This window comes from Thunnus albacares, chromosome 19 (genome assembly GCF_914725855.1).
Source record: "Thunnus albacares chromosome 19, fThuAlb1.1, whole genome shotgun sequence".
Lineage (NCBI taxonomy): Eukaryota > Metazoa > Chordata > Actinopteri > Scombriformes > Scombridae > Thunnus > Thunnus albacares.
The window spans coordinates 24,768,936-24,791,245 of NC_058124.1; the positions used below are offsets into that span (position 1 = coordinate 24,768,936).

The 22,310-nt window shown below is 40.7% G+C and overlaps 2 protein-coding genes across 4 annotated transcripts in view; one reads left to right on the forward strand and one right to left on the reverse strand.

Moving 5' to 3' along the window:
- The window catches only part of chd4a (chromodomain helicase DNA binding protein 4a), a 31,067-nt gene extending 21,925 nt beyond the window's left edge, over positions 1–9,142 (forward strand). For all 3 annotated transcript variants that reach the window (XM_044335446.1, XM_044335448.1, XM_044335447.1), the window contains exons 22-41: positions 402–519; positions 606–730; positions 851–943; positions 1,057–1,195; positions 1,312–1,490; positions 1,726–1,903; positions 2,744–2,833; positions 3,422–3,513; positions 3,661–3,794; positions 4,146–4,290; positions 4,964–5,117; positions 5,275–5,372; positions 5,489–5,786; positions 6,727–6,780; positions 7,389–7,592; positions 7,686–7,794; positions 7,934–8,066; positions 8,220–8,415; positions 8,716–8,891; positions 8,991–9,142. In XM_044335446.1, the coding sequence (XP_044191381.1) occupies positions 402–519; positions 606–730; positions 851–943; positions 1,057–1,195; positions 1,312–1,490; positions 1,726–1,903; positions 2,744–2,833; positions 3,422–3,513; positions 3,661–3,794; positions 4,146–4,290; positions 4,964–5,117; positions 5,275–5,372; positions 5,489–5,786; positions 6,727–6,780; positions 7,389–7,592; positions 7,686–7,794; positions 7,934–8,066; positions 8,220–8,415; positions 8,716–8,891; positions 8,991–9,005 (2,730 nt within the window). In that variant the 3' untranslated portion in view covers positions 9,006–9,142. The remainder of the gene's footprint in view (positions 1–401; positions 520–605; positions 731–850; positions 944–1,056; positions 1,196–1,311; positions 1,491–1,725; positions 1,904–2,743; positions 2,834–3,421; positions 3,514–3,660; positions 3,795–4,145; positions 4,291–4,963; positions 5,118–5,274; positions 5,373–5,488; positions 5,787–6,726; positions 6,781–7,388; positions 7,593–7,685; positions 7,795–7,933; positions 8,067–8,219; positions 8,416–8,715; positions 8,892–8,990) is intronic.
- Positions 9,143–11,446: 2,304 nt separating this feature from the next.
- On the reverse strand, positions 11,447–21,418 carry LOC122969255 (vesicle-associated membrane protein 2-like). Its single transcript, XM_044334799.1, has 5 exons — positions 21,126–21,418; positions 18,972–19,101; positions 17,907–18,065; positions 14,842–14,893; positions 11,447–13,793 (listed from the first exon to the last, which is right to left on the reverse strand). Coding segments are annotated over exons 1-5 (360 nt in total). The 5' UTR covers positions 21,128–21,418; the 3' UTR covers positions 11,447–13,776.
- Between the last annotated feature and the right edge of the window lie 892 nt (positions 21,419–22,310).

Sequence of the window (22,310 nt, forward strand, 5' to 3'; positions counted from 1 at the left end):
GAAGTTTGGGGTGTTTTGCGTGTTGCCTGCAGCTCTTCATCTAACAGCTCACTGTGACTTCTTCTATTCACTCCCTCGCAAAAATTATAAATGATCCAAAAAAAAAGAGACTGTTGTTTTGTAGATTAAATTTTGATGATTTTTGTGTCCTGTGGTCGCTGACAAAACGTTAGTTAACAGTCGAAATATTAAACACTCTGTAATATGAAGCAGCAGCAGCAGGAAATGTTGGGTTAGCATCAGCGGTAACTCAAAACTGCTTTGATAAGATGTAAAGAGTGAGGCTGAAATCTATCAGATAAAATTGAAGTGGATTACACGCATGTTTTTAAAGGATTCCAACTTTAAGAACAGGCAGAAAAGCAACCGTTAAACAACTGTCTTCTATGTTTTTGCCGCAGATGACCAAGATGTTGGACCTGCTGGAGGACTTCCTGGAGAACGAGGGCTACAAGTACGAGAGGATTGATGGAGGGATCACAGGAGGGATGAGACAGGAAGCTATTGACCGCTTCAATGGTGAGACAGAGGACATAAAGTTTCCACTTTTTCACACTCCTATAAGTCTAGAAATGATCTGAACAGTTTGTGGTTTGTTCCTTCAGCTCCGGGCGCTCAGCAGTTTGCCTTCCTGCTGTCGACGAGGGCCGGAGGTCTCGGTATCAACCTGGCCACCGCCGACACCGTCATCATCTACGACTCTGACTGGAATCCCCACAACGACATCCAGGTACGGCATGATTACTGCTGATTCTGCTTTATTAACTTGTGTAGAAAAATACTTAAACGTGCAGCTTTATTGCAAAGATTTTAGTTTAGTCAACTCCTCCTCCTCCTCCTGTGTGTCCAGGCCTTCAGCAGAGCTCATCGTATCGGTCAGAACAGGAAGGTGATGATCTACCGCTTCGTCACCAAGGCCTCCGTGGAGGAGAGAATTACTCAGGTGAGCAGGTGCAACACACAAAACCCAAAAGTTAAACACTTGTAGTTTTCTCACCAGGCTTATTTACAAGGTGTCTTTGTCTTTGTGCTTCCCCTCCATCTTTCCTTTCTTAGGTTGCCAAGAAGAAGATGATGCTGACTCACTTGGTTGTCCGACCCGGTCTCGGATCCAAAACTGGCTCCATGTCCAAACAGGAACTGGACGACATTCTCAAGTTCGGAACAGAGGAGCTCTTCAAGGACGAGGCGGAAGGTGAGGGAGGGGAGGGGGGTTTTATTCTAAAAACGCCGAGCCTCGGCGGACAGACGATTACTTGCACACAAATACGCTGAGATTTGAACTAATTTTCAACTGATTTTTGTTGAAAGCGCGTTCCGGTGAGAACAAAGAGGAGGACAGCAGCATCATTCACTACGATGACAAGGCCATCGACCGTCTGCTGGACAGAAACCAGGACGCCACAGACGACACGGAGCTGCAGAGCATGAACGAGTACCTGAGCTCCTTCAAGGTCGCTCAGTACGTGGTCAAAGACGAGGAGGAGGAGGTGAGTTACTGCACTGCGATTTCTTCTCGCAAACTTTCCAACAGGCTGCTTGAGCTCTAGTTAGCAGTAGTAAAGAAAAAAACATCAGTGATAATATCAAGTTTTTATAATAAGAAGCATGACCCACAAGCACTTAACAAATTAAAATACCAAAGTTGAACCTCCTTTTCACCTGTTTCCTTTCTCCTCTCTCCTCTCTCCCTCTCACCATCCCGTTTTCTGCCGCCCCCATCAGGAGGAGGAGGTGCAGCGGGAGATCATCAAGCAGGAGGAGAGCGTGGATCCGGACTACTGGGAGAAGCTGCTGCGTCACCATTACGAGCAGCAGCAGGAGGATCTGGCTCGCAACCTGGGCAAAGGCAAACGTATCCGCAAACAGGTCAACTACAACGACGGATCGCAAGAAGACAGAGGTGAGAGGAAAGACTGTATTTAGGATGTTGACATTTTAGGAATTTTAGCCACTTTTTCCATCCTTTCTCAACTGAAACTTTAGGAAAAGAAGCAGAAAAAATTGAACATTTTCATCTATTTAAAAAAAACTTTTTATTCTTCTGCCGCACATTAAATCCAATCAATGCGTCTCCGTGATTCTGTAGTTAAAATGATCTAGTTAATTAATTCAGTACCAGTTGATTTGTCCTACGTTTACAAGCCCTTCATAATCCTAACTTTGTGTTTTGCAACTTCAAACATGGCAACGCTAATGTCAATAAGCTGTATGGATCACGCACATATGAAAATAAATGTACTGTACACATGTAGACAGCTCTTATTTTTGTAATAGTTAAAGTGGAAAATGCTTTCCAAAGTATCCTAGTTGAAATCTCCTCAGAAAACATGGCTGACACACGCAACATAAACACAGTCGGTGCAGCAGGTAGCGAGGCTCCGCCACGTCTGTTCCTGATGTATTTCAGCTGTTGGCCTGCAGTCAGCAGGAGCAGGAAATACCTGCACGCACATCAAAGTCACACAACAACAGACGTGATGTGTGCTTGTGAGAAAGAGGATGATTTATCACTCTTTTTGTGTTTACATGTATATATGAAGGAAATGTCAGTTTCATCGCACGAGTTCACAAGAAGTTTTTATGAGTCTCACATTCAGTTCGGCTTCAGATTAACGAGTTCATTCATAAAAACCTGCAGCCTTGCTTTTACGTTCTGTAACCCAAAGAGCATCATGGGAAGAAGATTGTCACATGGCGTAATAATCTTCCTTTTTTGTTTTGTTTTTTTTTTATCTCAAAGCTGATTGGCAGGATGACCAGTCCGACGGCCAGTCCGATTACTCCGTGGCGTCTGAGGAGGGAGACGAAGACTTTGACGAGCGGACAGAAGGTAAAAACATCTGAGTTGAAGCAGATCGAAAGTCTAAATCTAAAGGTTTTTTGTTTGGTTTCAGCGCCAGAATTATTGTCAGCTTTCATAAAGTCACTCATTTGATTTATAAATTAGTTTATATTGTGATTTTTGTTTTGTGAAACTCTGATATTTGTGCCCTAACTCTGTATCTGGATGTAATATATAGTAAGTACAGATTTATATAAAAGTGTTTCACATTAAAATATTAATTAATAAACAAGCATGATCATTAAGAGTTGACAACATAGTAAATGGAATAAAGTTCACAAAGCAGAAATAATATGAACAAAAACAACTAAATAGATTTTATAAAACTACAAACATCAGTTTAGGGGCAGAGAGAGCAGAAGTGCTGCTGGAGGTTTAAATATGTGTGAGCATCTGAAAGATGAACTGAGGAAACATTAAAAACAGCTGATAATAAACAGCAAATAAAATGAAGAAGGGAGAAGAACAGCTCATATGTTGCAAGATGAAGCAGTTCTAACACTGAACCGGATCATAAAATACAAATATTTTAATGTTATTACCCGTTTAATCACCACATCTGTTTCTTCTCTGCAGCCAACTCCCGCAGGCCGAACAGGAAGGGCCTGAGGAACGACAAAGACAAACCGCTGCCCCCCCTGCTGGCCAGGGTGGGAGGCAACATCGAGGTGAGCATTCTCGCCTCTCGCCCGGCACCGTTCGGGCAGCCCCCGTGTTTTATGACTGAAACTGTCTGTGTTTTTAAAAAGTCTGATGTTTGATCCTCCGCCGTCTCTCTCTCTCTCTCTCTCTCTCTCTCTCTCTCTCCCCCCCAGGTGTTGGGTTTCAACTCTCGGCAGAGGAAGGCTTTCCTGAACGCAGTGATGCGTTATGGGATGCCTCCTCAAGATGCCTTCACCACCCAGTGGCTGGTCCGAGACCTGCGAGGGAAATCTGAGAAGGAGTTCAAGTAAGAAACAAGAAAAAAATAATCCTCAGACTTAAAAATAGAAGATTTCAGAGTGTCAGCAGGTGTTAAAAAGCCTTAAAAAGTCATTTAAATCATTTTTTTATTTGTAAAAATGTATTTCTTACTGTTTCCTCTGTTGTTTTGTATTCTGAATGACTTCTTTCTTTAGCTGTAAGTCTGTTTAATTCATGTTTTGTTCTTTATTTTGTTTATTGAACTATTAAATTCATATCTAAGTAGGAAAAAAATGCAGATTTACTAAAGGAAGATTACTGTTGGTCAGACTGATACATCATCTCTCTCTCTCTCTCTCTCTCTCTCTCTCTCTCTCCCTCTCTCTCTCTCTCTCAGGGCGTACGTCTCTCTGTTTATGCGTCACCTCTGTGAACCCGGAGCCGACGGGGCCGAGACCTTCGCGGACGGCGTTCCCAGGGAAGGGTTGTCCCGGCAACACGTCCTCACTCGCATCGGCGTCATGTCGCTTATTCGCAAAAAGGTAAAAGACGAAACTTTGACTCTTAAAAAAAAAAAAAAAAAAAAAGCAGTTGGTGATAAATGTATGTCTGTTTGAGTCTGTGATTAGTGGTTTAATCTATCAGCTGATCAGTATTGATAATCATTCAATAGTTTAAGTTTAAAAGTGTCAAACATTCACTGGTTCCAGCTGCTTTTCTCTGCTGTTTTATATCATTGTAAATTAAATATCTCTGGGGTTTGTGTTGTCTGTCAGACAGAAGAAGTAACTTAAAGACCTGGACATTAAAACAGCCTGTAAGAATTGCGTTTTGAGGCCGTTATTCATCATCGTTAGTCATCCTGGTATAAAGTCAATTATAAACTCCCAGCGCAGCAGGAAGCGTCTCTGCTGCTGTAGAGTCGATCACAACGTTCAACACATTTGAAGACTAGACGGTTTACAGCCTGCGTTGCTCTGTATTTTTATTAGCAGAATCATTGTAAACAATGATTAAACAGGCGAAATGTGAATCTACTGATGCATCGAATCTTCTACGTTTAGGGAGGCATCACACATGAAAACAACCGTTCCCTATTTCCATGTAGAATATGTCAGAAATAACATTTCAGCCATATAATCCGAGTGTTTTTAAGTTTTTTTTTTTTTTTTTGTGATATATTGAACTGACTTTAAACTCTTTTGTGTTTTGCAGGTTCAGGAGTTCGAACATGTGAACGGTCAGTGGTCGATGCCTTGGATGGCCGAGCTGGAGGAGAACAAACGCGCCACCGCTCAGCCTGAATCTCCTGGAAAAACCCCGTCCACCGGCACCCCCGCCGACACACAGCCCAACACCCCCGCTCCAGGTAACACACACACACACACACACACACACGCACTACTCAGGTTTTTTCTTGGCCAGTTACTGTACATAAGGACGTCTTTCTGGTAAAAAATATCTTGGATAAGGTCACAAAGTACATTAAAAACAATATAATGAATGAATGTGTTTGTTTGTTGTAGTTGACGACTCCTCAAAGACCGAGGAGGCGGAGAAGGAGGTGAAGAAAGAGGGCGAAGCAGAGAAGAACGGCAAAGACTCGGCAAAGGCCGGCGGCGAGGTGAAGACACGATGCATTCACATGACTTGAATCTGCGTAGGATCTTTGGGTTCTGAACTTTTTTGTGTGTGTGTGTGTGTTATGTGTAACGAAACTCACCTCCACGTCTCCTCCAGGTGATCGCCATCCCAGACGATGACGAGAAGAGTCCGCCGGCCGACCAGCACCAGCAGCAGCAGCAGCAGCAGCAGCAGCAGCAGCAGCAGCAGGAAGAGAAGAAGAAGAACGGGGAGGAGCCGATGGAGACGGACAAACCCAGCAACGGAGAGGCGGAGAGCACGAAGGAGAAGGAAGGAGAGAAGGAGGAGGGAGAGAGCGAGAAGAAGAGCGCAGAAGGAGGAGAGGAAACAAAGTCACCCGCAGAGGCCAAGACAGAGGGGTCAGAGGTCAAACCTGAAGACTCTGAGGTCAAAGGTACGAATATTTTCCCCGGCAACTTTTTTGTCTCGGCAACTCTGATCAGAACTTGTGAACAAAAAGTTTGGCTTGAACTAAAATTAGCTGATAAACAAACAGAATGTTTAATAATAAAGTTTAAGATCGACATAAGACAGAAACATTCAAAGTTAACCTCATGTAAATATAAGATGTGGAGATTAATTTTGTGCCGCCTACGACCACAACAACAAGTTTGTTTGTTCATCGTCAGGCTGCTGAACTCAATGTTGGCAAATAAAGTAATAATAGAACAACAACATGTAGCAGCACGTTGCAGCACAGTGAAATTTAAACTGTAATGCTTATCAGATCATGTTCATACTCAGGTTTTCATGGACGTTCATTGTGTTATGTTGAAGTTTTCAGAAGAGCTGAAACGATTAGTCGAAATTCTCTCATCTCAGCCTCTCAAACGTGACTATTTTCTGGTTTATTTACTCCTTTATGACAGTAAACTGAATGTTAATGGGCTTCGGGAATCAGTAATCGACATTTTTCATCATCGTTTTTTGACATTTCATTAGACTAAACGAGATAATAATCGACAGATGAATCAATAGTGAAGATAATTATTAGTTGCAGACGTTATTTTTTAGGATTTTAGGATTCAGATCTCTCACTTTGAGTCAAAGCTGTGTTTTGAATCTGCAGCTAAGAAAGATGATGCTAATATAGAAAAACTGAAGGCAGAGATGATGAGCTGATGACTAAATGATGCAGTTTATACTAAAGGATGCATGTATGTTGGATTATAACACATCAGCTCAGACGTGTGATCGTCCACTAGAATCTGAACACAACCTGCTCAACAACTCAAATCTGACGTCTGTGATACCAAATCTGTTCAGCCGGTTAGTTTAGAAACACGGACGCGTCATCTCTCTATTTTTAATGTTTCTCTCTGTTTGTTTCGCAGCAGAAGAAAAGACAGAAAAGATGGACACCACACCTCCCGCAGAGGAGAAGAAAGGTACCAACAACACAGAAACAAACAGTAAAACAACGTCAGTCTGTAAGGAGAGGAGGTCTGCAGGTCATCTTAATTGTCTTCCTGTAATATTAATCTCAGTTAAAGATCCTTAAAAATCTCCTCCAGACACGTATAAATACTCCGCTTGGATCAATAATGTGCATCTGATTTGGTTTACGAACAAAAATTGCCAAATTAAAACCCTTAAAATGACATTTACTCATTAAAAAAAATCCAGAATCTATAAATATGTAAATATATTTCATCTCAGAAGTTTAACTCTTAAAATCAGACTTTCAGTGAACTTCTAGTGTTAAACTCTGCACGATGAAGCTCAAACATCTTCATCATTTTTGAGCAGAGGGAGACTTTAATCGATAGTTGACTAAATGTTAACAATTAATGAAATACAGTGAATGTTTTTCCGTAATTAAACTGTTACTTTAACCACTAACGAGACAGATTCAGTAAACACAAAGTTACAAAACAACAACTTCGTTAAAATTTTTAAACACAGAAAACAGCTTTAAATCGTCTGTCGTCCAGTCGTTAACCGCCGCTCCTCTCTGTCTCTCTCTCTCTCTTTCTCTCTCTCTCTCTCGCTGCAGATCTGAAGGAGGAGAAGGAGGCTCCGAAGCAGGAGGAGGCGACCAAACTGCAGAACGGAGACAGCAGCAAGGACGGCGGCAAGGAGAGCAGCAAGGAGGGCAGCGCCTCAGCCGCCGCCGCCGCCACAGCAGGCGGAGCCAGCGAAGAGAAGAAGAAGGTCAAGACCCGGTTCATGTTCAACATCGCTGACGGAGGATTCACAGGTAGAAAAAACAAACACACACACACACAGAGAAACACTCGTCTAAAGCTGTTTTCATTTCATCACTGACGTCTTTCTTCTCTCTCTCTGTCAGAGCTTCACTCCTTGTGGCAGAACGAGGAGCGCGCTGCCACGGTTACCAAGAAAACCAATGAGATCTGGCACCGTCGCCATGACTACTGGCTGCTGGCCGGCATCATACAGTATCCTTTTCCCACTCGATGTTTGTAACAAGGGGGGGATCGTTGTTCTGGTGCCTTTTTTTATATGCGGTGACCTTTTGACCCCCCCGGCAGTAATAAAGTGAAGCCGTTGTTCTCCTTAACCCGTGACTTCCTGTAGACACGGTTACGCCCGCTGGCAGGACATCCAGAACGACGTGAAGTTCGCCATCCTCAACGAGCCTTTTAAAGGAGAAATGAACCGAGGAAACTTCCTGGAAATCAAGAACAAGTTCCTCGCCAGGAGGTTCAAGGTACGAACGGAAACGTCGGAGCTGCAACGGCGTTACTCGCCTGTTGAATGTAGAAGAAATTAAAGCTCTCAGGATGAATTGATATCAAAATTAGAGATGATTGAGTTAATCTTACATTAACCCTCCTCTTCCTCTCCTCTCCTCCTCCTCCAGCTGTTGGAGCAGGCGCTGGTGATCGAGGAGCAGCTGCGTCGCGCCGCCTACCTCAACATGTCGGAGGATCCCTCCCACCCCTCCATGGCCCTCAACACCCGCTTCAGCGAGGTGGAGTGTCTGGCCGAGTCCCACCAGCACCTCAGCAAGGAATCCATGTCTGGGAACAAGCCGGCCAACGCCGTCCTGCACAAAGGTGGGGACGGAGCGAACGAACGCAGGACGTGTCTTTTATCCGAACAGTTTAAATGAACTTTATCACTTTTAAATGTTAAAAACAAGAGTTTCAAAGAGTTTCATTCTTATATTTTGAAGTCAGTAAGGTTGTAAAAGGTCTCAGAGATGCTTTTATCTCTCTGCTTTGAGAGCAGGACATGAAAAACCTGAAGAAAAAGTAAAATATTAAGAAATGGAAGTTGACAAAAATGACTCCTGAACTTAAAAAAATACAAAAGCTTCGGTGAGCGAGAGTCAAACGTTGGTCTGTTTCTCTCAGTGCTGAAGCAGTTGGAGGAGCTGCTGAGCGACATGAAGGCAGATGTCACCCGCCTCCCGGCAACCATCGCTCGGATACCGCCGGTTGCCGTGCGACTCCAGATGTCCGAGAGGAACATCCTGAGCCGGCTGGCGAGCCGAGGACCCGAGACACAGACGCAGGCACAGACACAACAGGTACCAGACGGGACGGAGAACGACTTTATGTGCAGAATGAACGGAAGCACGAACTTTGTGACAAAATTTCACGCTTTCTGTTTTGTTTCTCCTCCTCAGATGTCGCAGCAGTAGACTGAAACTCGGCTCTTTACCTCGAAAACCACCCCCTGCCTCACCTCGACATTCCTGATTGGTGCACAGCAGACCGACGGACAGCGCGCCCAAGCTTGAAGCCACGCCCAGTTCACTTTTCCCCCCCTTCCCCCCCCCCCCAAAAACCCCCAAAAAACAGACTTTACAGAGTTTTCTGGAGGGTCGAATCCCTTCCCAAGTTTGAGGCTGTGGACAGAAAAGCTATTTTATTTTTTTTTTTCCTCCTTTTTTCAATTTCTGTATTAATATTATTGATATAATGTTATTATGATGGTTTTTTTGGGACCTAAATAAAAAAATGTAATAAAGAACTTGTTTGTTTGGTTGATTTGGGGGGAAGAAGGCTGCAGAGTCCTTCTGTGGTCAAATTCAATTCAATTAACTTAAAAATGAGCCAGATTTAATTAAAAACTCAGATTAGCTACATTAGGTTTGTCAACACAGCTCTTCTAATCCTGTTATTCTAATTTCAGGTGTAATTTCTTTTTCTTCTTCATTCTGCATCATGACAAACGAAAGCAGAAGTGGAACCTCAGATCTGAAAGGTTTAATGTGTCGTTCAATCCAATTTCAAGCTTTGCTGAATCAGTTAAAGGTTCACAATTTATCAAGTGTGTCTTAAAACAGCAGTCAGGTGTTTATATGAACACTGAAAGAGGTTTTCATGTTCATACGGGCTGTTAAAAGATCCTTCAAATGTGTTTTCAATGTAAGTGATGGAGGCTAAAATCCACAGTGTGTCCACACAGTCATTTAAAAGTTGATGTGAAGCTTATATTCAGCTTCAGCAGTCTGAGTTAGTCACATCAAGTGGATATCTGACACATTTACAGTCTTTTTAGCATCAAATTCCCTCTTCGTGTTTCCCTGTTGAGCTGCAGGTGGAAGTATAGAAACAAAAAGAGGAACTTTGGCACTAAAAAGACTGAAAGATATCTACTTGATTTGACTCATTTGGATGCTGAAGCTTCATATTAGCTTCAGATAAACTTTTAAATACATTTTTGCACAGAAGGAGGACTGTGGATTTTGTAAGTGCACTATGAAGGGATCTTCTAGTGGTCAGTATGAACAGGAGGAACGATTACAGCAAGAAAAACATGTTTCACTCTTTATTTGGGCTCCTGACTGTTATAAGACAGACAAACTGTGATTTGTCCTTTAAGTAAAACACATTTTGAGGTTTTACCGGTGAATCTAAAGCACTGGTCAGGATATCTGCAGGTCTTGAAAAGTCTTCAAGCATTAAATTTAGTTTCCTCCTAAAACATCTTAAACACCATTAAGAGTTTTGTTATATACTGCTGGGATGTACTGAGAAAATGTGATATATATCATTCCTACTGGTTTTCCATCATACTTTCATACTTTGGCCAGTATGATTGTGAAACAGGTAATAAATTGCTTTTTATGTGATATTAAAGAGGTCTTTAAAAGTCTTAACCCATCAGAACCCGGACCCATTTCTCGTTAAAGGAAAAATATGGGGAATATAAAACAGACCAAATGGACCACAAGAAACGCATTTCTGAACTTTTTTTTAAAATTCTGTAATGTAATATATATGTCATAACGATATTTCTCTAACTTGTTTTATATCAATTTGTTCATGAAATGTTGTCAGAACAGGTTAAATGTAATACAGGACGTCTTATTAAAGCATCAGAATTGTTAAATGGGTTGAAACCGACCTTTAGTAACAAAAAACAAGCTTTTTTAAAATTAGCTAGTTCTAGTAGTCACATTTGCTGACCAGGCACGCCGCCATTTTGGAAGTGATGTCACATATTGTCACATGACTGCACCAGGATGTTCAGTAGATGTCACTTTAGGGACTTCATGAGTTAAAATCAAGGATAAAAGCTGTATAAGGAACTTTCCAGAACACTGAAAGGGTTGGTGACACCTGTGGGTTCTTATGGGTTAAAGTCTCCACTCAAAAAGGTGTTTTTCTCTCCACTGCAGAACGATGAATGTGCAGAGTTTGTTTTCACATTCATCTGAAGGAGGAAAGTTTCTCTTTTCTCACTGAAAATCTGATTTTAAGGAGCGAGTCTATGAACGTGATTTGAAGCCGATCCTGGTCGAATATTCAGCTTACATGAGTGTGATGTGGAAACTTGAAGCCTCCAGTTCACAAGAGAGACATCTTGTGTCCAACAGTTAATATTTAAATATTCATAGATTATAGATTTTTCAATGAGGGAGGACTATTCATCATTTTAAGGATTTCTAACGAGGTGATTGAACCATATCAGACACATTATGATTCCAAACAGGATATTTACAGGTCTTATAACATGACTAGAAGGTCTTGAAGAGTCAGATCGAGACAAGACATTGTTTAAAACATTGGTTAAAACAGATTCGAGTTGTTTTCTAACAGCAGCATCAAATGAAAATCAGCACAAACACTGCTCTTCTGATGCAAACATGAATTTATTTGAAATCCCACGTCACAATCAGAACAACCTGTATAACATCAATCTGTCAAACGGAAAGTTCTTTAACCTTTAATATCCAGCGACACTGAAGTCGCTGCAGCATCCCTGAAATATACCGGACAAGGTCCTCAACTTCACCCCCCCCCCTACAGCTTTAAATCTCAAAATCTATTTTTATCTGTAATATCTACAATCCACTGAGAGCTTTCAGTGGAAAAAAACCCCCCCCAAAAAGTTATTTATATAGAGAAATCACATTCAAGCATAACAAAGAGACACATTGTACATTCAAACCACAGCTGGAGAACAGAAAATAAGAGTCAAGTCGGTTCACGAGACGATAACTGTGATACTTCCCATAATTACAGCTGCAGTGATTCAAAAAGGAGGCTCGACACACACAAACGGAAAGATGAAAATCTAAATTGTTCCTGTCGTATCGCTCCATACAACAGTAGCAGTTCCAATACTGACAGCAAGGGGGGGGGGGCAGCTTTCCTGAAAAATGACTGAACAAGTACAATACGGTTTGATAAGAGGACAGAGAGGAACAGGAAGCAGGAATCCATTAACCCAGGTTTGATATATATGTTTAATATACAGCATCCAGTTAGTCAGGATTGTCACAAAAAAGAGCGAGGCTACGTTTTTTTACTGTGTCGACCAGTTTAGAACCAGATTAATCTGACTATTCTGAGTTATTTTTGGGCAACACAACAGGACAAACACGTGTTAACAGACTGTGTGTTAAACTCTTGATCCTTTGCAGCTTTTGCAGTTTTTCTACAACGTTCTGCTGATTTACTGCGTCACCTGCTGCTGAGATTTCTGGCTTCTAAAGCTCAGTTTGTAGCCTGTTAAGGAAAAAAAAAAACTGAGACTGACCAAAGCTTCACTCTAATCCCCAAACTGCAAAGTAGTCAAAAAAAATTCAACATTTCAGTTGATGGTCTGATTACTCCTCTGTATTGTATAAATGTGGGTTCTGTCAAATACAAGTTGCATCTTAAAGCTGCACAATACAATACAATGAAAGCATTGCTCTATATCACTACTAGAGGTCAAAAACTGGAAACCTTTGAGGACACAAGAGGAGTCACAAGCCACCAGAAATCTGTGTTTCTGCAGTTCCTATTGGTGGCCAGTAAATCCTGTTTTGCAGAGGTGAAAACTTTTATAACTCACTCATTGTCTCTCCTTTCACACATATACAGAGCTAACCATGATTAGTCATCAAGACTGGATTACTGAGCAGGCAGCTGTGAAAGCCTCAGGTTTCCTTCACATCATTTGGGTTCATAATTTGGTAAATTGGAGATTAGTTAGAAATTTGCACCTCTGAAGCATCACATCAACTCTGACATGTCCTCCATCCTCATCTTCCTGGTCTTGAAAAGGGACTGTGTTTAGTTGTGTTTTATCAAACTGCACACAGGAAACTGAGAGATAGGTAGTATTATTCCATCATAGGAGTACACAAAGCTGCAACCAACTGTTATTTTCATTAATAATTCATTGATTGTTCAGTGTATAAAATGGCAGCAAATAGTGAAAAATGCCGATCGTTATTCCCTGAAGCCCGAGTGAACATATTTAGACGACTAGTTTTGTTAAAACCTGAAGAAGTTGAGTTTACTATCATTGAAACCTGGAAAAACTAACAAATATTCACATTTGAGAAATTTGCTTCCAGGAAGTTTTTGTCATTTTTGCTTAAACAACAAAAAAATTATCAAAATCGTTGCCAATTAATCGTTAGTCAGTCGATTAATCATCCAATCATTTCAGCTCTAGAATACTACCGTGTATAGTCGGGGTCAGTAGGGGCCCGACGGCAAACTTTTGCCCCATAGGTGGTTCATCTGGCTGTGAGAGCAAACCTGGGTCATTAGATTTCAAAACTGCATTAAATACTGTTTGGAAAATTTTGTATTGAACCCCGAGGATGACATTTGGTTCACAGGATAAGATACGCAGAGCCAAAAGAAAAATAACTTAAAGAAGGAAATATTTTAAAATCAGTTTGACATGATCGTTTAAACTGTCCTGATGCAGTTAAACCCCACCCGTCTGGTACTCCCAAGTAGTTAAAACAAACACCAAGAGTTATACTCTAGTTACTATTTGACTCAGGAAACCTGCCTGGAGAGGCGGAGCAGAGACAAAGAGGAGGCACTGGAGCACATTAAAGACCATGCATGGAGGTTTTTTTTTTCTGAGGAAGGCATCGGTGAGGAAGAGGAGGATGAAGAGCGCTGAGGAGAGGCTGGGTTTGGCTCGGAGTGTGTCCATCCCTGAAGACCAGCTCAGTAGAAGAAATACACTGAGGAGAGAGAGAAGAGAGAGTTTCTGAGTCACATGAAAAATAACTTTATGATGCATTTCATATATTCAGTGATTCAGCTTTAGAGCAAAGTTTAACTTCCTGCCTGCTTTTGATTGGTCCACTAGCTCATCATGTGTCTGTATGTTGATTTCATAAAGTTACAGAAGTGGTTGCAAACAGAAAGAGAAAGTTTCTGAAGCTATTTGACCGTCCATCAAGCTCTCAACCCCTTAACATCCATCCTTTTTTATAGAATTTTCACCTATTTGGCATACCCAAATGTAAAAGCTTATAACAGAAGAACTGTAAGGCCGTGATGCATGTATTAGGCTTCATTTGACAAGTGACATCTTCTAGTTTCTGGAAATGTGTTTGTTTAGCATGTGGCTAAAACACAAACAAAACTACATCAGTTCAAATAAGGCTCAAAAACAGTGTTTCTGGTCCTCGTCTATAATGAGTCATATTTTAATAACAATAATTAGGACATGCTTTATGCCACAACTATGCAAAACACCATATACCTTCTAAATCAACCTGTATAAATTTCCAGATCTCTAGGTCTAACCTTATGGAAGCTATGGAGTTTTTAGTTTGTGGTGTCACTGGTGTCCCCAAACCTCTCCAATCATCTCCAATTGGCCAAATTGTGCCGATTGCTTTTACTCATTACTGCATGATGCTGCCGCTAACAACTGGCTGAAGAGTGAATGTTAAGAGGTTAAACTTTGTATAAATGTTCACAGCTAATTTTATGGTTTTAGACATCTTGTTGTGGATCAAAGTGTTTGTTGCCAGATATTGGCGCTGGACAAAAAGGCCTGGTGATGACCAAAAACCTCAAGAATCATCTTCCTAAAATGATCAAAATGAAGCACAAACAAGAACAACTGAAAGGCTGTCAGGTCAATATAACAAACATGACGAAAAGTCAATCAACTGAACCACAAAAACAAAAAGAGAAGCTACACAAACTTAAACGTATGCACAGTAAGAAGTGTGACTGCTGCAGGTGATAAAATGTGTGTGTGTGTGTGATACTCACAGAAGACAACTCCAACACATATAACACCTATGACCGCCATCATGATCATCATCTGGAAGAAACACAAACATGAAAAAAGTCAGAACAAAATTTAGACTCAGATGAATAAACTGATGAGGGGAAATAATTCTTTTAATCCCTCAGGAAGAGTCTCGTTGTATTTGTGTATTTGTGTATTTATACACCTGAAGAGTTGCGCATCATTTCTTAATCAGCAGAGAAACTCAAACAAGTGTTTTTCCAGGAAAATAATCTCAGGGTCTTTTGCACATAAAGTGCACCTAAAAGTACAATCAGATGACAAATAATGTTTACATTTGTATGCAATTCCATGTCTTTATCTAATTTTATATTTTTACCTTGTAAAGTTTGTATATATTACGCTTATAGTTGAAATTTCCATAGTTTTATATTTAATTCTCCATTCTGTTTAGTTATCTATCTATCTATGGCAGCCAAAAGAGAGTACAAAGTAAGAATAAATAATACAATAAAGATTTGATTTGATTTGTAATTAAGGGACAGGTACAATAAAGCAACGCCAAAGATGTTACTGACTAAATCAAATTTCAAGTCAGTTTATTTACCCACAAAACAAGATGCAAATGATGTAAATCTTTTAAAAATCAGCTTTTTTGTTGCAGCTTTTGAATTTACAGAATTTTATTTCACATGAAAGACAAAACCAAGATGGAAAATTTACAATATGTGTGTGTGTGTGTGTGTGTGTGTGTGTGTGTGTGTGTGTGTGTGTGTTGGGACCTCAATACTCCATCAATAAATCCACATGATGACATGAGAGGCCGACAGACAGGAAATCACATCACCTCTGACAGGGGGAGGGCGAGAGAGATTAATGAGAACAAGGGGTGAGAGAGAGAGGGAGAGAGATTGGTGCAGCTGCTCGCTCGATGTGTGTGTGTGTGTTTGCATTGTGTGTAAAAATAGAAAGAAAAGAAACCAGATGTTAGAGGTTGTCTTTCTATCTTTGTGAGGACCAGTTTGAGTTTAAGACTCGGTTTTAGTGTCAAAGTTAAACGTGTGTTTAGGTTGAGGTTAATGTCTCATACAGTATCACAGGCAGAAAAATAGTGTTTGAATGCATGTGTGTGTGTGTGTGTGTGTGTGTGTGTGTGTGTGTTGGGGGTTGGCAGAGTTACATCACAAATCACAGCTGGCTCTTTAATCTCTGACTGTCCCTGTAATCCAGATTGGGATTTCTCTCTCTCTCTCTCTCTCTCTCTCTCTCTCTGACTTCCTGGTCGCTGTCCATCAAACAGATTCTTCTTCTCCTCCTCCTCCTCCTCTACTGTAATCCTCTGCCTCTCTAAATGGCAGCTCCTGATTGGACAATCTGAAGCTGCACTGTCCGTCAATCAAGAGTCCAGCAGCAGTAGGTCCTTGTAGGCGGGGTTTGATGAACTGATGCTGAGATATAAGTGGATTGGCAGCTGAAGCCGGATGGATGGATGGATGGATGGATGGATGGATGGATGGATGGATGGATGGATGGATGGATGGATGGATGGATGGATGGATGGATAATGTGGTGACGAAGGTGAATGAGGGATAAAGATGGCGGCTGGTGGGCAAATCCAGGACTGAGAACTGTTTCCCACTTTTATTCAAGCTTCAGCCAATGAGTTTAAATTAATATATTAATAGAAGCATTAATTCTTATGACTTAAAAGACAGATTTAGCATCACAATCCTACATCATTGTCTGACTCACGAGGGACAATTTTTATATAAAAGTATCAAATTTCAGCAGAACCAGAGATATCGCCCTTTTTATTCAACACATTCTTCTTCCTTGTGAAAACCTGGCGCCTACATCACCCAAAGCCAGGCAAAAGTCAGGGTTGAACACAGGAAGAAGGTCTTCTGGCAAAATAACAAGAATGCAAGTGTACTTCGTTTTTAGTCCGGGTTGGATCTTGATTCACTCTCCAGATAGCTGCTAACAAACTTCAGTCATCTGTATCCCGGCATGCAAAGCTCACCTTCAAACTTGCAGCCTAATAGTTGGGTCAGATTGAGGACGTATCATGTTCCCACTGTAAGGGTGTTTTTAAACCTATAGTCCGTTTTTCAAGCAAACTAAAGTGTATCAGCAAAAGCCATGTGGGAGCTGTCACACTGTTCATTGGTCAGAAATCTCGGGGGGTTGGTGGGCGGAGAAAGGAGAGTTTGCTTTTCTTCCATGATAGTCATCCAAAATGGACGATCAGCAAAAATTGGCATTTCTTCATAATTGCGGTCATCATTTGGGCCATATACCAAGCCAAAGCAAAAGAGACATTGCCTTGCAGTGCCTTCGAATGTACCAGAAAACAATGTGTTGCTTCACATTACGTGAAGAAGACGTGTTGCCTTCAGTTGGCTGAAGAAGAGAAGTGAGCACATACTGAGCACATACCACGACATTTTAACCTTCAAACTGTTAAACTGAAGACGAGTCAGGTGAGCTTGATGTGATAACGCACAGCGCAGCTGGATACTGGAGCTGGTTTAATCTAAAAAATGTGCAATGTTTCCTGCAGTTGGGTCAGATCACGTTCATACTGCAAACAAACTGTACCAGAGTTCGCTTGTAACCGTACTGAGACCACCTTCTCAACAAGGTCTTGGTCCGGTTGTTTTGGTCCACACTCGAGTGTGATTGCTGTGTTCACACCTGCCGAAATGAATCACACAAAGGGAGTAAACACTCCAGGGTTTGATTCAACCAAACTAGTGTGAAAACGCCCTAAAAAAAGTCCAAAATCCACCTCAACCTCGTCCCTTGTGGCTCTCTCATCATGTCACACAGAAGAGGTTGCTCATTGTTTCAGGTATTTGAACAACAATGCCGTCAGTTTTCTAGAGAGTAGTCATGCAACTATTATTCTGCACACATGTGCTCACAGTTCATGTTGGTATCAGAAATCAGAGACCTCCAAACATAGAGCAATGTTTCAGAAGCACGAGGATGAATTTGAATCATTGCTAAAAACATCCTGGAGTTGCACTGAGAGACAGACGTCTGATGCATGACGGGAAACAAACCACACGAACACACCCACCTTGCAGTTTTTCCACCAGTACTTGTTCTTGAGTTTGGCGGCACTGCTCTCGAACTGCGAGGCTCCGGCCTGCAGGGCGTCGGCTCGGTCGTCCAGCTCCGACAACTTCTGATCTCTCTCCAGGACTTTGTCCACGTTCACACGCATGATGTCCACAACCTGAGGGACAAACAACACCTGTTAGCAGCGCGGTCGCTGGTAGAAATACAGCTTTCTTACATTTAGCATCATTAAATCATTACCAAATTAATCTTGAGACATGAATATAATTACTGTAAATAAACTAAAAAGCCTGTGAGCCTTTGACAACCTCTACTCTCCATTTTACACTTTCACACTGAACATACAGTTAGGAAATAGCAGACTAGTGGCAAGATCATGGACACCTGGCCAGTCCTAGCACTTGAATGCGACGCACGGCATGTCTTGCCAAGAAAAGCAGTGGGATCCATAATAACATAAGATCTAGCCTGTTTATTTTAATCTTGCATCCTATAGTGCTGTTTTTTATATTGTACCTCTTATCAGTCAGTCATGAGACAACATCAAGTTCATTAGCTACTGATTGGCTGGGAGAACAACAACAGAGTGATGCAGGGGTGTGTGAGAGCAGCTTGTTTTCTTTGTGCTGTTTCTTGGTGTGAGAACGGAGAGAAGCTCCAGAAATTCATTGTGTTTAGAAGAACGTTGTTGCACTTTAACAGGTGTAATATTGAAGTTGTGAAACACAGCGAGTTGCAGTCGCTGCTACTTTAAAGGACCAGTGTGTAGGATTTAGTGGCATCTAGTGGTGACTTTGCAGATTGCAACCGACTGCATTCTCCTCCCCTTCCAAGCGTGTAGGAGAACCTACGGTGGTGATTTTTATTTCTGTTTAAAATGATCCTCCATCTTTGTTACCATTAACATTGTTTGTAGTGAACTTGAACTCCATATAAATGTGATTCTTCAGCTCAGCTCCACAGCAGCACAGCGGAAGTATTAAGAAGACCAAAGACAGCGTAGTAGCACCTACTAATATGCTCACGGTAAGTACACACACACACACACACTCAGTGTCCTCACCTCGTCCACCTGAGCCTGTGTCTGCTGCAGTCGTCTGTTGCTCGTCAGGTTTGGGGCCGGAGCTGCAGGGCCGCCCTCGCCGTCCGGGGCCCCGGGAGCTCCTGGAGTACCTGCTGCTTCTGGAGTCGACCTGCAGGACGATGATGGATTGTCAAGATTAAGGATGTATGAGAGAACGTATCAAGTTCAGGAGAGGTCAGAATGCAAATACATTTTTCTTTATAACTTTATATTAGAGCTGCGCAAGATGGACAAAATAAAATATCACAATATTTTTGACCAAATACCTTGACTACTGTAATGCAGCCTTTAAAACCAGGAAAAGAACATTTATGCCATATCAGGTACTGAGGTATTTGTACTTTACTTGAGTATTTCCATGTGATGCTACTTTATACTTCCACTCCACTACATTTCAGAGGGAAATATTGTACTTTCTACTCCACTACATTTATTTGACAGCTTTAGTTACTTTTCAGATGAAGATTTGACTCAATAATATAACAAGCTTTTAAAATACAACACATTGTTAAAGATGAAACCAGTGGTTTCCAACCTTTTTGGCTTTTGACGTCTTACAAAAAGCAGTGTGTAGTCGGGGTCACATTTCACATGTCTATGAGTTGTTAACAGCTCCACCAAATAATGATTTTTCCCTCTAAACTTCTCACATGATTTCATTTCAATAAATGTTCAAATGATCCAATATTTTAGGTTGGGAACCACTGGACTAAACTAGCTGACTGTATGTGATTCAAGCTCCCATTAACATAAATATAAAGTAGTTGAAACTAGCTCCACCTCCAGCAGCTACAACAGTAACATGCTGCTCTAACACTGATGCTTCACTATTAATAATCTAAGGATGTCATATATAATAATATATCAGTCAGAGGGACCAAACCACTACTTTTACTGCAATACTTTAACTACATCAAGCTCATAATACTTATTTACTTTTACTTAAGTAGTCCATGCAGGACTTTTACTTGTAATGGAGTATTTTTAAATTGCTGTATTGGTACTTTTACTTAAGTAAAGGATCTGAATACGTCTTCCATCACTGTGCATAATGACCGAGCAGGTGAATCTTTATATAAAAACAATTATAACTACAAAAAAAGAAATAAAATTGTATTTGTATTCATATAAAGCAGCAAATATGTTCACTGTAAGTTTAAATATGAAATATTTCATCTGTCAGCAACTTTATAAAACAAAAACACAAACTCTAATTGAAACAGACTTGTCTAACTTTGGCCTCCATCCATATAATCCAGTCTATGAATGTGTCTGTGACAGCTCAGCAGTTTAGAAAAATAAAATATTATAAACACTGTACGTGCACAGACACACCCACCCACCCACCCACACACACACACACACATATTATATTATATATACAGGCTATAACACAGCAGGTGTGTTGATGCATGACTACACCAAACAGCTGCTCACTTTTATTGCCTCTGCTCTAACAAACAGGCTTGTTTTTTCCAGAGACAAAATGGAGAAAGATTAGTGCAGCAGCAGCAGTCAGAGAGGCTCCTGACAGAGAGAGCTGGATTTGACCGACTGAGATAAACATGCACGCAATAACCTCCCCCTCACCCCACCCTCCCCCCCCCCCCCCCCCCCCCCCCCCCGCAAGAATTAATAAATAAAAAAACATAAATGAATCGTCACAATATGTGTGTTGCTTCTAAAATGTTCTTATAGTTTCGTCTGCTACTTTAAAGACACATTTCTGTTTGACTTTACAGACTCTTTGCAGTTTATTATGATGCTGAATAAAGTGAATTTGTTTCATAAATGAGATGCTGGTGCAGAAAAGCTCTCGAGCCCGATCAGAGTATTGATGGATAGTTTTTGTAGGTGAGTCAGCCGGTGAGTCATGGTCATATTTCTGCAGAGTCTCACAGCTGCAGCCCAGAAATTTCCAGATAAGTTTCGTCTTCGTGAAATAAAACGGAATGAAAGCATGAAATATGAATTAAAATGAGAACATAGTAGTTTTAATTTTAAAAAAATAACTTATTAACAAGCTGCTCTCTGTAGTATATTCAATGAATTTTAAGATAGATATACAGTGTTGTGGTTTATAAAAGCTAAAATAAAAAAAATATGAATGAATAAATATCTCGGTGTACTCACATCTCAGCGGCAGGATGATGGAGATAATCTGAGTCCGAGAGAGAGACACAGACAGAGAGATAAAGAGAGAGAGGAGAGAGAGAGGGAGGGGGGGTAGACAGAGACAAAGAGAGAGAGAGAGAGAGAGAGAGAGAGAGATCCCAGCTGAATATAAATGAAGCAGGATGACTTCAGTCTTCTCTCTTGTTTCACTTTTCCCTAAAAAAAAAAAAAAAAACTACAAATGAAAAAAACAATCTGTCCTCCTGTCAGTTATGCTACACACACACATCACACTGTCCCGGTCAGTGGCTCGAGCTTAATACTGATAACAGTGACTAGTATAGTATTTGTCGTCTAATATTAACCACAGACTGTTCCTTTAAATAGCTCTGACGGGCACGCGCACTGCACTCAATTAGGTGAAACTCACCTGCTCAGGTAAACTCAGTCTCCCTGTGACATTGCACGTGGGTTTAATGAAGATAATGATATTTGACAAACTAATCTTAACTCAAGGTCCACTAACTAGCCTTTTCCCAGAGCTTTAACTGTATCATACCATCCTAATAATAATAATAATAGTAATAATAATACAGTTTATTTATAGAGCGCTTTTAAAGATACCAGTGTTGGAAGAAGTGCTGAGATCTTCTACTTAAGAAAAGGTAACAAAACTACAGTAAAAATACTCCATTACAAGTTAAAGTGCAGCAGTTAAACAGTATTAGTTGCATAATTCACTTAAAGTATTAAATGTAAAAGTTCTCATTATGCAAAACAGCCTCACGCAGTGTTATATTTATCATATTTGTTCTTGTTTTAATGTTGTAGCGTACAACACTGAAAGTGAGATTTAATGTGTATTTTTTTGTCACTGAACAATAAAAACAATGTGATCTAAATTAATTACAAATATAAAATATATATTTGGTTTTATATGTATATGTTTGACAAAACAATCTGCTGATGAAGACTGTGTGATCTGGCTGAAAGCTTGAAAAAAGAGTATAAGTGGACATTTAGTTGTTTTGTGAAACTACTTTTTCCCAGTTCAAGTCTACTTTCAGGTTTTGGGTTTTGGGCAGAGGCCCTGTAGTCTAACTGGTCCAGCAAACTGTGAAGGTTGGGTTTAGAAATAACATTAACTTTGCTATTTTTAAGCATACATTTTTACATTTAAGTGTGAAGTTTAAATGTTTCATG

What these genes read in the sequence shown, in the direction of transcription:
- LOC122969255 (XM_044334799.1), bottom strand. An exon ending in CACAGGCTCAGGTGGACGAG is followed by an intron (nt 18,066 to 18,971) that starts GTGAGGACACTG and finishes TTTGTCCCTCAG; the next exon opens with GTTGTGGACATCATGCGTGT. An exon ending in ACTGGTGGAAAAACTGCAAG is followed by an intron (nt 14,894 to 17,906) that starts GTGGGTGTGTTC and finishes TGTTTCTTCCAG; the next exon opens with ATGATGATCATGATGGCGGT.